At 46.5% G+C, this 12,071-nt stretch overlaps 1 protein-coding gene and 1 long non-coding RNA gene across 2 annotated transcripts in view; one reads left to right on the top strand and one right to left on the bottom strand.

The window, feature by feature from the left end:
* Positions 1-1,306: 1,306 nt before the first annotated feature.
* On the bottom strand, positions 1,307-2,422 carry LOC137854736 (uncharacterized). The gene is made up of 3 exons (XR_011095364.1): positions 2,286-2,422; positions 2,153-2,209; positions 1,307-2,025 (listed from the first exon to the last, which is right to left on the bottom strand). It is a non-coding gene; the product is annotated as an uncharacterized lncRNA (long non-coding RNA).
* Positions 2,423-2,517: 95 nt separating this feature from the next.
* The window catches only part of ADAM17 (ADAM metallopeptidase domain 17), a 27,877-nt gene continuing 18,323 nt past the window's right edge, over positions 2,518-12,071 (top strand). Inside the window, exons 1-2 of the mRNA XM_068678553.1 lie at positions 2,518-2,749; positions 10,498-10,630. Of these exons, the coding sequence (XP_068534654.1) occupies positions 2,536-2,749; positions 10,498-10,630 (347 nt within the window). The 5' untranslated portion in view covers positions 2,518-2,535. The remainder of the gene's footprint in view (positions 2,750-10,497; positions 10,631-12,071) is intronic.

Below are 12,071 nucleotides of genomic sequence, written 5' to 3'. Positions count from 1 at the left end.
GTTTCGTTGTCACTACTTAGGAAAGGAGATTTTGCAATCAGGCTGGAATTTCAGCTTGCTGAAATCTCAACTCTGTACTGAGTGGAGGTCAAAAATTAGGAAAGTCACTAAAATTAAGATACAAGCAGAGGAAAAGGATAAATACTATGGATGTAGTATATATTTAAAAATACAGAAGGAAGCAACAAGAATAAGCACAAATATGAAAAAATATTTCACACAAGACTAAACAAAATACAACCTTTAATTTGAACTAAAAACAAACAAAAAAAGCTTGGTGGGTAACGTATTGAAGGAAATACTTATGAAAGGTATAAAACTCAACAATAAATCCTTTCAAAGAGGATTTGAGGGAATTTCAATAATCTTAGTGTACCAAGTGCCAGAAACTTTTTAGAAATTCTGAAACCCAGTGAGTTGGGTATAAAAGCAGCACTCAGAGATGATAAGGCCATAGTGGAAATCCTAAGAGAACTTCCTGTGTTTGTGCTCTACTGCTGAACACTTCATCATGGGTCTTCTCAAAAAATCCACTTCAAACTGGAATGTTGACTTTAAAAAGGTTTTTGAATTAAGAGTAGACAAAATGAACAATAACAGACTTGCAAGACTAGACAGTGTTCATCCAAGAAACTCAAGGATGCAATAACTGTGATGTAACTTCTTGCCTAAAACTTTCTTGGCATCTAAGGAGTGGATTGTATCAAATGTTACATCATACAAAAACTGATACCTGCACTACAGGTATTAGTAGCAACTAGAATTAATGCATACATGAGCAGGTAGGGGAAAAACCCATAGGGTTTTTCTAGGGAAAAGTCAATACGGGTTTTGTCAACACTGCTTTTGTAAAGAGAAATCTTGTGTTCAAGCTTGGTATGGAATTTTCTGAAAATGTCAACAAGTGCTTGGATAAGGGAGATGGGAGAGATACAGTTTGCTTAGGTTTCTGAAAGAGTTTCAACACTTTTTTTTTTTTTTTTAACCTAAGACTCTTAAGGAGACTTAGCAAGCATGGAATAAGAGAAAATCCTTGCATGGAGCAAAATGTGGTTACAGGATAGGAAACAGACTAAGTAAAGTAATTTTTCACAGTGAAAGTAAGTCACCAATAATCCTTCATATTTGTGTCCTTATACGTACATTATTTGAATATGGAGGTGAAGAATGAAAAGACAAATCCTCCTCATACTATGTTGTTCATGGAAGAATAGAAGAGGTGCGGCTGAGAAGAATTCCAAAAAGACGTTAAATACTCAGGGCTCAATTACCCACACTCACACCCTTGCACATGGGAGACACCTTAATGGCTCTTGCAGGGGATCTAATGGAGTCCCACGCCCTTCTGAAGCCTCGGTGAGATACCCTGGGTCACCTGAAGTAGAGCTCGACACCTACATCTGGGCAACTGAACTGGGCCTTCAGTGACTGGCAATAAAGTGATTTTCAGTGACACAAGTGGGGAAAAATGTTCAATATTATGAGTAATTATGACTGAGCGGACCATTGCACTTCAGGAGTGTAATCTTGGAAATTTAATAGGTATATTTAGGATGACGGCAGCTCAGTGCCTAGCAGTATTCAACAATGTATTAAATGCTAGAAATATTTAGGAAATACTTTGAGAACACACAGAATGGTTATGCCACTTTCTAAATCCAATGTATGTTTGTAACGTGAACACTGTACGCATTTTCAACCCTACCATCTCAAACAGCACATGCTAGAACTGGAAAAGTTCATAGAATAGCAGCCAAACAGTGGCACAAAATGTCAGGTTGAAAGCAAAGAAAGTGATTCTTCCTGCATTGACTACACTGCGGAGCACCCTGCTGCAGGATGTTACATGTACTGCAAGTTCACAGGGAGTAGAGAGTCATCTGGACGAATTTCTGGAGGATATATACATTGAGAGCTGCCAAAAAAGATGCTACCCCTGATTTTGGGAATCAACAGATGTAAATTGTTGGAAACTCCAAGCATATTCCCAGGAGGCTTCACCAGCTGTTTATTATCTTCCCATCACTGGAGACAAAAACAAACAAACAAAAACAGGAGACAAACACTTGCTTTAAGCGGTATCTTTGTCCTTGTGAAAAAATGAGTAATTATATGCCATGGTTATGTAAGTGTTTCAGGTTAATTAATGTACAGTGTGGCAAGAAGCAGGGTCGGTGATATTTTTCTTCATTTCTGCCAAGTGCATCAGCTAAAAATAGAAGGCCAGGCCAGCATTAATTGGTGCACCACAGCACAGCCATAACCCACACACCGCCTTCGTGCACCTTTATTAGCACAGCTGCTGTTTGCAAACATGCAACCCACAGACCCATGCTAGTAGTGAGCACCGCAAACAGCCCTCGGGAGCACACAAAACTAGAAAAGCCCTTCAGGTTCCCCAAAAAGCACTAATAGAATCTCCCAGGAGCCCTAAGGCAAGAGGGATGAGGTATTTGTGAGGGAGAGAGCGCGCTCCCGCCCCCCGGCCCCTCTCCCCGCCCTGCTCCCTAAGATGGCGGCGCCGCCCGCCCCACAATGCTCCGCGCGGGCTTCCGGCTGCGAGCCCAGGATGGCGGTGGGGCCCGGCGCGGCCTGAGGGGGGGCCGTGAGGGGCTGGGTGCGAGGGGAGCCCGGCGGGGAGCCATGGGGTTCCGGCTGCGCCTGGGGCTGCTCCCTGCCCTGCTGCTGCTGCTGGCGGCAACGGGCGAGCTGCAGGCGTTGGGGCGCCCTCCGCAGAGGCAGCGCTACGGTAAGGGGCGGGCGGGACCGCGGGGTCGGGGTCGGGGTTGGGGTTGGGGTTGGGGTCGGGGGGGGTGCGGGACCCGCCAGGCACACAGCGTGAGGGGCTGTGCCCAGCAGGGGCGTTGAGCATGGGGAGGGGCTCCAGATCGCTTGCTCCGACCGCCGGTGTCACCGCTGCGCCGTGTCCCCAAGCACTGGGTCGCCCTGAGCCTCTCCCTGAGCACCCCCAGGGACGGGCACCCCACCGCCTCCCCGTGTCACCCATCCCAGCGCTTGGCCACAGAAACATCTCCTCATTTCCAACCTGAACCTCCTCTGGCACAACCTGAGGCCATTCCCTCTGGTCCTATCACTAGTTACCTGTGAGAAGAGGCCAACCCCCAGCTCCCCACACCTTCCTTTCAGGTAGCTGCAGAGAGCAACAAGATCTGCCCTGAGCCTCCTCTTCTCCAGCCCAAACACCCCCAGCTCCCTCAGCTGCTCCTCACAGGACTTGTGCTCCAGGCCCTTCTCTGGACACGCTCCAGGACCTCGATGTCCTTCTTGTACTGAGGGACCCAAAACTGACCACAGCACTCAGTGCAGCCCCACCAGAGCAGAGCTCAGGGGGACGATCACCTCCCTGCTCCTGCTGGCTGCACTGTTCCATAGCTGAAGGTGTCACTGATGCGTGGTGCTTGGGGCCTGTCGGCCTCTTTGGGGAGGTGATGACCGTGTTATCTTCATGCTGGTGGTCTGCTGAAGAGCTTTCCTTGCAGGAGTCTGCGTTATGCTAGAGCAGGATGATCAGGTAAAAGGCTGCTCTTCGTAGCTCTGGTTGAAGAGTCACCATTGCAGAGAGAACCTGAAGCTGTTGGAGCTGGATGTGACTTCCAGAAAGCTGAACGTAGCCTTCCTATTTTACTTCTGTAACCTTACTTTTGCACCTGAGCATTTATTTTAAGCTGCAAACTTCTGTTTGATGAGCAAAAGTCTCTCTGAACTGGCAGACGTGTCTGTGAGAGGCAGCGGTTGCTTGTTACCCCGTCAGATGTGATGTCTCCAGGTGGTGCTGCCCACGGTGACTGCTTCAAGTCCCCTCTCTTTGTTTATGTCTCTTTGACAGATACCGTGTCAGTCATCCAGGCTGTACCTCGGTCCCACTCTCCCCCACCTCAGGCTGACTTTTTGTTCTGTGCAGGCCACAGCAATTAGTCACTGCAGGAAGCAGGTAGGGGTAGGAAGCAGTGGATGTTCCAGGAAGTGTGACAGAAACACAACAAATGCAGCTTATCCCTCCAACTGCAGGCAGGCCTAGGGATTTCTTCAAGCAGAGTTTGCATTTTGGACCATCAGATTTCGTGCCTTCTAAGGGACCCACTTGAGCTTTATCTGATGCCTTTTGTATTTTTGGCCTCTGTACCACCACGCCTGGACTAAGAGTTTGTCAGTTTTATTAAGTAATGCATGGAGGAAAATCTCCTTTCTTCCGTTTGTTTCCGAACATTGTCTGTTTCTGTGGTTTCTGTTGCCAACAGTGGTGAATGTGGAGCACAATTATTCATTTCCTTCACGCTCTTCTTTCAAGTGGGAAAATCTTGGTCTGTGTAATAATTCTTAGTATGAGGAAAAAGTTTATGACTTAATTGGTCTTTGTTACCTTTGTGTGCGCACCTTCTGTTTGTGCTGGGTTTTTAGTTATTTGAGATACATGACTCGGACTGCAGGTAGTATTCGTGATACAAAGCTACCATGGATTTACAGTGATGAAGTGTAGTGATGAATGCTTTTGGTTTTGTTTTCTTTCTGAGTAATTTTCTGGCCTCTCTGCTTGCTGTTGAATCATCACTCCAAGATAATTTTTTTTCAACCATGCTGAAATGCTTGTCACAAACATAGTGAGGATTTTTTTTTCTTGTGGGTTTTTTTCACACTTGCTCCACTCTGATTTTCTTGAAGGATTTTGTTGTTCTCTCATTCAGTAAATTAAATCCATAGAAGCATTTTGTGAGGGAGCTTGTCTAAAATTTGTTAAAATCCGGATATGCTTGATTAATAATGTTACTTAATCCACACATTTCATCCTTTCAGACAGCAAATAAACAGGCACTGATTCCATAAAGAGGAAGACAGATCGTTCCCTACTATCTTCTTTAGCCACAAGTCAAGTAATTCACACTTTGCCGTTGTTATTACCAATGTGGCAGGGCAGGTGAGTGGATTTATGATTAAGCCCCTGTGTGGTACCTGGAGGCTCCTGGAAGTTGGTGCTGCTCTTACACCTTTCAGTCCACCAGGAGCAGCATTAGGAATTGACCAGTTTCATCTGAAAAAGTGCTTTATAACTCTTGGGTTAATACATTCATGTTCTGTTGACTTATTGGTAATTTTATTGGTTTATTCTAAAGCCCCTTTTCTTGAGTCTTTAACTGGAGGCAGTTCTTTAGATTCATCCTGTCAAGACAAGCTTTTGGGAAACCTCAGTCTCCTCTGTGGTGAATGCAGAGGTGAATTATTCCTTTGGTACTGGCCTTTAGCATCCGTTCTTGGGGTCATCTTTGCAGCTTAGTTGTTTTACAGGCTCCTTTGATTATTTATCTGGGTTGTTTCTTTTCATTATAATAAAAGCTGTTGCCATTATTAGCTTTATGTCTTTGACAAGCTGCACTTTGAAATCTTTTCTCCTCCTTTCCTGTGGTTTTATGTTCATCTTTTGCTGGAGTTCCATCTTCCTAATCTCATACACAGCTCTATCTTCTAAGGTACCTTCTAACATACCGTCTGATTTGTTCTGTTTAATCACAGAGGTTGAGTTTTCTGGGCTGAAATAATTGAGATTTCTGACCAGCAGTCTGTTTAATGAAGTTTCAAGGATTGCCATTTTATGGTTAAGAACTTGCTCATCTCTTGGAAAGTTCATACTTTTTCTGCAAGGACAAAGGAGAGGGAAAAACAAATTAAGCAGGGAACTGAAAGAAATGCAGCTGTTACTATCTGGGGCAGGTAACATTTCTTACCCTATTTTAATACCCTTTCAAGCTAGACAGCTATTTCGGATGGAGCCAGCTTAGCAGTTTGTGTCCCGAAGCTGAAGTTCGGGTGTGTATCTCAGCACAGCACGTGGAGGAGAATCCGAGAGCACGAAGCCAACCAGCAGGGTGTTGCAGCGTGTGGTGCCAGCCCAGGGTGCTGTGGGATTATTTCAGAGTCACTGCAGGCATTTCTGGATGCAGTGGTTTCCCCAGGCAGCACTACGGGCTAAGTAACAAAAATACAGTCTGCTGTTCACCTCAGTGGCTGACAGCAGCAGTAACTCATCTCAATTTCACTCTCCTGCTACTCGGGAACTTTTTGCGTGTGCAGAAACCCCAGCATGGCTTTCTGCTCTGAGGTTAGAAGGGCTGAGAAGGGACACGCAGCCAGCTCAGCGCAGAGTTCTCCCAGCTGAACTGTGAAAGTTACACTGGGATTTAATTATGCATTTAATAGTTGGTAGAGATTTATATCTGAGATACAAGTTTATATTTAACATCTGCTATAAATAGGTTGATTTAATCAATGTTTTACCCACCAGATCTTAATAAACTGCAGGAGTTTGCCCCTTTCCCAGATCAATCAAGGGCCGTCCTTTCTTAGGGATCTTACAGGATTCATGTGCCACTGTCCAGCTTGCTCATTTGGGGGATTTTCTGCAACCCCAGTGGTTCTGCTGGCTGTCATCCTCGCAGGTATGTGACCGTGCTGCTGGTCAGCCTGCAGCTTGTCCACTTTTTGGCCCGTGTTGGTGTGATTCACGCCCTAATCTCCGTTCCCATTATCTGGCCTTGTCTTCCTGTGCAGCTGTTGATACGCACTAGTTGTTGGTGGTGTTTTTTCTCCTTGAAATTCACATTTTTATCCTACATTGCTCGTGGACTGGGGGCTGAGAGGAGAAGGCAGATCTTGCAGAGAGGTACCCATAGCAGCTGCCTCCCCAGTTTTGACCCACGATTAATGCAGCGTTGAACAAGTATGTGGCATCCTTGCATTCCTGGATCTCATTTTTCATCTTTCAGGCTGTTGCTGGAGCTGCCAAGCTCTGCCCCTTGGTACTAGCGATGTGAATTTTGGAAGGCCCCATCGGAGTGAGTGCCAAGTCATATCCCAAAGGAGAAGCAACACAGCCAGGCAGGGAGAAGCAGCTTGGTCTCACCCAGGCAGCCCAGGCAGTAACTAGGCTCTACCTAGAATCAGCTCCAGTCAAACTCATCTTTTTTGGGGGGAAAACAGCAGGATTTTGTGGCGTGGAGTGTCTAAACTTAATAATGAGACAGTTTGGGGAGGGGCAGACAAATGATCTCTTTCCAGAGAAGGCTACATCCTGTGACTTGGCTCTCCGTGTCTGCAGGATGTACGAAAGCAGTGGGATTTTTTGGGGGTGTTTTTTTTGGAGCATCACATCACATGATGCTGTTCTGGTTTAAGACGGGGCGGCTGCGTTGCCCTTGTTTCACTTTGAGTGTGAGGACGTTAGTCCAGGGGCCTTCCTTATTTCTGTAACGCCGATATTTGAGCAGTATTTTATTTTTTTTCCTCCAAAAAGTACTCTCTGCTTTCTCAGGTAAGATAGATGGAGTTATTAAACCAACCAGATCAAGCAATAAATGCTGTTCCTTGCTGGTCCCCAGTTAAGATGTGCTCGGTGAAGGAGAACAACGCCCAGGTTGGTGGTGGTTGAGGTAACACGTGGAAGCCATCAGGGGCATTCAGCTGCATGCAGAATAACCAGAAACAGCAGTGTAATGATCTGTGTGGCTTCTAAATCAAATTTGCACACTTACGGACATTTATTGTCAATATTTTACCAAAGGAAAACGCTTTGAGGCAGTGTAAAGTGGGTAAGTTTATCCTGAAATGAGCTAGAGGGGGGTTGTAGCTCGCTGGCTTTTCCACGGCATCCCCCACTGGGCACCTCTGTGAGCCTCAGGGGTGTGCAGGAGTTTGAAGCTGCAGGCAGAGCACACCGTGAGGCTGCCACATGCCTTCCCTCCCAGCATGTAACCGTACCCCGAGGCTTCATCTGAACCGTGCTGGTGACTAAGAGAAGGCTTCTGGAGATGTTCAGGCACGGCAGCATCACCTCCTGACCCGCTGTCACCACAAGCACAAGGGCAGCTCTGCCGCCAGGCGTGGAGCCTTGTTCCAGCTCGGGTGGTTGAGGTTGGAAAGGCTCCAGGCTGCGTTTTTTGGGCCGGATTAGGCTGTGAGTTGGAGCTGAGGTGGCTCCGTTTGGTTACTGTGCTTTGGTGGACAGAGGAATAGCACTGGGTGGTTTAACGAAGACCGTGGAGCCCTTCGGCCATTCAGTCACTGCCCAGCTGGATCAGATGAGTTATTCGTGAGCTGCTGACCAGCTTTTGAGTGCTTGATACCCGTTGGAAGTCAGTCAGTTGGCACAAAACACAGGCTCGAGCCCTTTTTTCAGGCTTGGAGGCACCTCTGATGTAAGCCACACAGCAAAATCCTCCAAGTGTGCTCGCTGTGCTCGTCCCAGGACTACTCTCTAGGCCAAACTTCCCATCCCTCTGCCTTTTCGCACCAGATTTATTTCTGGTTTTATTCCTTCGGGGATGGTTGGAGGAGCAATATCCATAATCAGTCCTGCAAATTCCTCTGATCCTCTTGTGGTCACTTCTAATTCCCGAAGGAAAGATCTTAAAATACTGTTGGATCTCGCATTTTAACCAGAGCTATTTTCCATCATCAGATAACTGTGAGGAGGATTTTGAGGATATTAATCGCGTCTTCTGCTTTAAAACTTGATGTTTCTCGAAAAGCTTAACCTTTGAATGAAAAGTGCAGTTCAGAAGAATGCGTGTGAGAGCCAGGGTGGCTGGAGGAAGATGCCATTGGTATTTGGATTGGTGGCTGAACACTTGGAGAGAAGCCTCCTCCTCTTTAACAAATACACGGTGGCTTCCAGCCCCGCTGAGCTGTTGCCCAGCACATTCTTGAGCTGGTGGAGGAGTCTGATGCAATGCATGATGGCACGTAATTGCCCTAAAAGAGACTTGCCTGGGCAAAATTGCAAAGCCTGGGGGTAGTGGGCTTCTAGCCTTAAAATGAAGTGGAATAAAAAGGTGGGTTCAGAGTTGTGAGCAAGGGAATCCCCAGCTGCGGATTTGGGATTATCATCTTTGTCACCAAATTTCTTTCCCAGCTTCTGAGTGCCTTCAGTGGGTATTTTGGGGAGTTCTTCCCAGGAGAGAAGATAGCATAAGCTGAAGGCTGGCTATCACAAAATAATAAAAAATGAATAAGCGTTGGGGATATCAGGATGAAATTGAGGTGTCCTCCAAAAAGAGAGGAATGCAGGGATTTAGGAGGGGACAGAAGGGAAGGAACCACAGGAAAGTGGTTTGGGAAGAGCCCCTTGCTTTTTGGCATGACTTTCCCTCGTTTTGGGCTGTGCTTTGCACGCAGGGGTGGAAAGCAGTGTGAAACCTCGTGCTTTTTCAAAGAAAACAGATATTTGCTTCTTTTATTAAGGTATTTTCTCCCCGCAGTGAAGCAGCGAGCAGGCGATGAAGGCGCTGGGCACGTAGGATGGAAACCCACGCTGCAGAGGGAGGTGGTGGAAACTTGCTGTTGCATACAATCCCCAAAGCTCGGCGATCGACTGCAGGTGCTCTCGACCTGCAAGGGCTGTAAACAGAAATCAGGAAACTGCAACCACGCTGCCCTTCCTGTGCTGCTGAGCGGCAGGGGAGCGGCGGCTCGCGCCGGGGCAGCCTGGGAACTGCTGCCTTGTGGCTTCTGGGGCACCAAAACGCAGATGTCTGGCCCCGCTGTCAGCAGGCTGGTGGCTGGGGAGGATGTGCCTGTGCTGGGGTGGCCCCGTGCAGGGCTGAGAGGGGGGTGAGGAGCTTCTTGTTTTGTTCAGCTCCCCCCTTGCAGCGTGCACGAGCAGGCACACGCTGTTGGCTTGTTCTCCCCGCCGACCTCCTCATGAAATATGAAGTGAGATGCTTGTTCTGGCCAGGGCTTCAGTGGTACTCCTGCTCCTAGAAGCTCCTTTGGGCTCTAGGTGCCTCCCACCCTCGATATTCTCTGATTTGGGGTTAAGTGATGGCAATGAGTATCTGTCTTTCAAATCCAATAAATGCGTGAGGTGGCATGGCTGGGTGGTGTAAGCCAGCCTCTGAAGGGGTTTTTGTGTTCTTAGAAGGGAAATCAGAGGAGTCTAGATGATGGTAAGGGGCTGGGGAGCACGGAGATGCCCCCTGCGAGGTGCCTGCCTGGTTGTTTCTGATGAATTAAGCTATGCAGCCATCCATTTTCTGGCTGCTGTTGGACAGAAAGGTAATAACTGCAGCCCTGACCTGCAGTGAACTCGGTAAAAATTAAACTATTTTAAATTAGTGGGGAGCAGCAGGCGAGGCAGGGAAGCTGTTCATCCTGGAGCAATGGGAAATGTTCTCCCCAACGTGGTTTCCAGGAGGCAGCCAGGGAGGACGTCAGCTCTGCACAGCCATAGCAGTAAAAAAGACGGCTTAGCTGCTCTAAAACTGCTGTAAGGTGTGAAATAATTTCTGTTTCTCCATCTCTGATCGCGTCTTGTTTCATGCTGTGATTTCTACCTGACTGCACGAAATGCATCTTTACAGGAATGTGCAGAGGTTTTCCTAAAATTGGAGCCCACTGTGATCCTGCTACAGGAGGCTCCATTTTGCCATTTTATGTGTGCATTTTTTGAAGGATCTTGAAACTCCAACGCTTTCTCTGTTGTTTTTCCAGCCTCGGTTGAATCCATGCTCTCAGACTATGACATCCTTTCTCAGTCCAGCATCCAGCAGCACTCGCTGAGGAAGAGAGACCTCCAGCCGGAGACACACGTAGAGAGGCTCTTAAGTTTCTCAGCCCTGCAAAGGTAATTAAATCATCAGCAGTGAAATAGCGTAACATTTCCTTTGGTTGTTGATGGATAATACACAATTCCAAACACAGACATAGTTACTGTGTTTTCTGCCATGACTGGCCACTTCTTTTTAAGTTACTGAACTGCATGGCTGTGGAGTGACTTCAGAGAGACTCAGGAAACACAAAAATATGTCAGGTTCCATTGTATGGTTCCATTGTATCACTCTGTTTGTTGAAATGCCATTCATCCAAGACTTCTCTTGCTTTTTTCTTATTTATTTATTTTTAATCTTAGATCTTCTTCTTAGGCTTAGTTTCGTGTAGGTTATTTCCACTTACTAGGACAGATTCTGCTTTTACCTCATCTCGGCAACGCTGTCATGTTTGACTATCCTCTGGTTCTTGAAAACCTCTGCCTTCAGTTTGGGGAGAGTGCGTGCCATGTTCCCTGAGAGATAATCCCCCCACCCAGAGGTTTAATCCCATTCCTACTGTGTGTAAATTCTGAATTTGATTAAAATACTCCTATTTTAACAACATAGGAATTACAAGCACTTGGGAAATGGGGAGAAGTGTGGTGAAGAAAGCAGGCATCAAAGTTTTAGAGATGCTGTTCAGTCTTATAAAAATCCCTTTTGGGTATCTGAGTGCTGAAACTGTGAATTTGAAATGGGGGGAGGGAGGTGAGAACATTTTGTGTTAACAAGTGTAGGTCAGCTTTGTTCCACTGAGATCTTTTGTCTACTTTGTTCTCATGAGCCTTCCTCCAGCTGTCCCCTACAACTACAGCTGTCGTGCAAGTTGTATTTATGTTTTTTTGTCTCTAAATGCTGGGGGTTAATTTTTAAGTAGCAATTATAAAAGGTTAGCAGGGTCAGATGTTGTCTGGCTGTCCCTGTCTTGCCCTGCCTCGTGCACTCTGACTTCATGGTGAGGTTCCCCTGCACCAAATAGTTTGCAATGCTGCCAGTGCTGATTGCAGAATAATTACAGAGGGACGTACCAAAAATCTTTGACCCACAGACCACAGAAGGCAAGAACCAGCGTGGATCCTTCTCTGAGTTGGTCTCCACTCTTTCTTTGTGATAGCCTTGAGCTTTTGGGACACAAAAATCTACAGAGTTCAGATTTCTGCTTCTGGTTTCTGAACATATTCTGTTAGAAAACGAGAGCTTTAAGATGATTTAACTTAAAACAAGTGAACAGATTCCCTGGGCTGATTCCCTGTAGGTCAGATACGTTAGCAGTGTCTGGTTTTGCTTGAATGCATATGGAGAAGGTGCTTCGTGAGCAAACCATGACTTGTGGATTTGTTTAACATCTTTAACACTTTAAAAATCCTCCATGAAGTACTAAAAATTTACGGTTATGAATTACATACTCCATGTTTTTGTGGTTTGCTTATCACAGTCAATGCTTTCTAACTTCTTCTGGACCTTCAGTAAAATGGA

The sequence above is a fragment of the Anas acuta genome, chromosome 3, assembly GCF_963932015.1.
Source record: "Anas acuta chromosome 3, bAnaAcu1.1, whole genome shotgun sequence".
NCBI classification, from domain to species: domain Eukaryota; kingdom Metazoa; phylum Chordata; class Aves; order Anseriformes; family Anatidae; genus Anas; species Anas acuta.
Note: the sequence above shows the minus strand (reverse complement) of the source record. Positions and strands in the feature narration are given on the sequence as shown.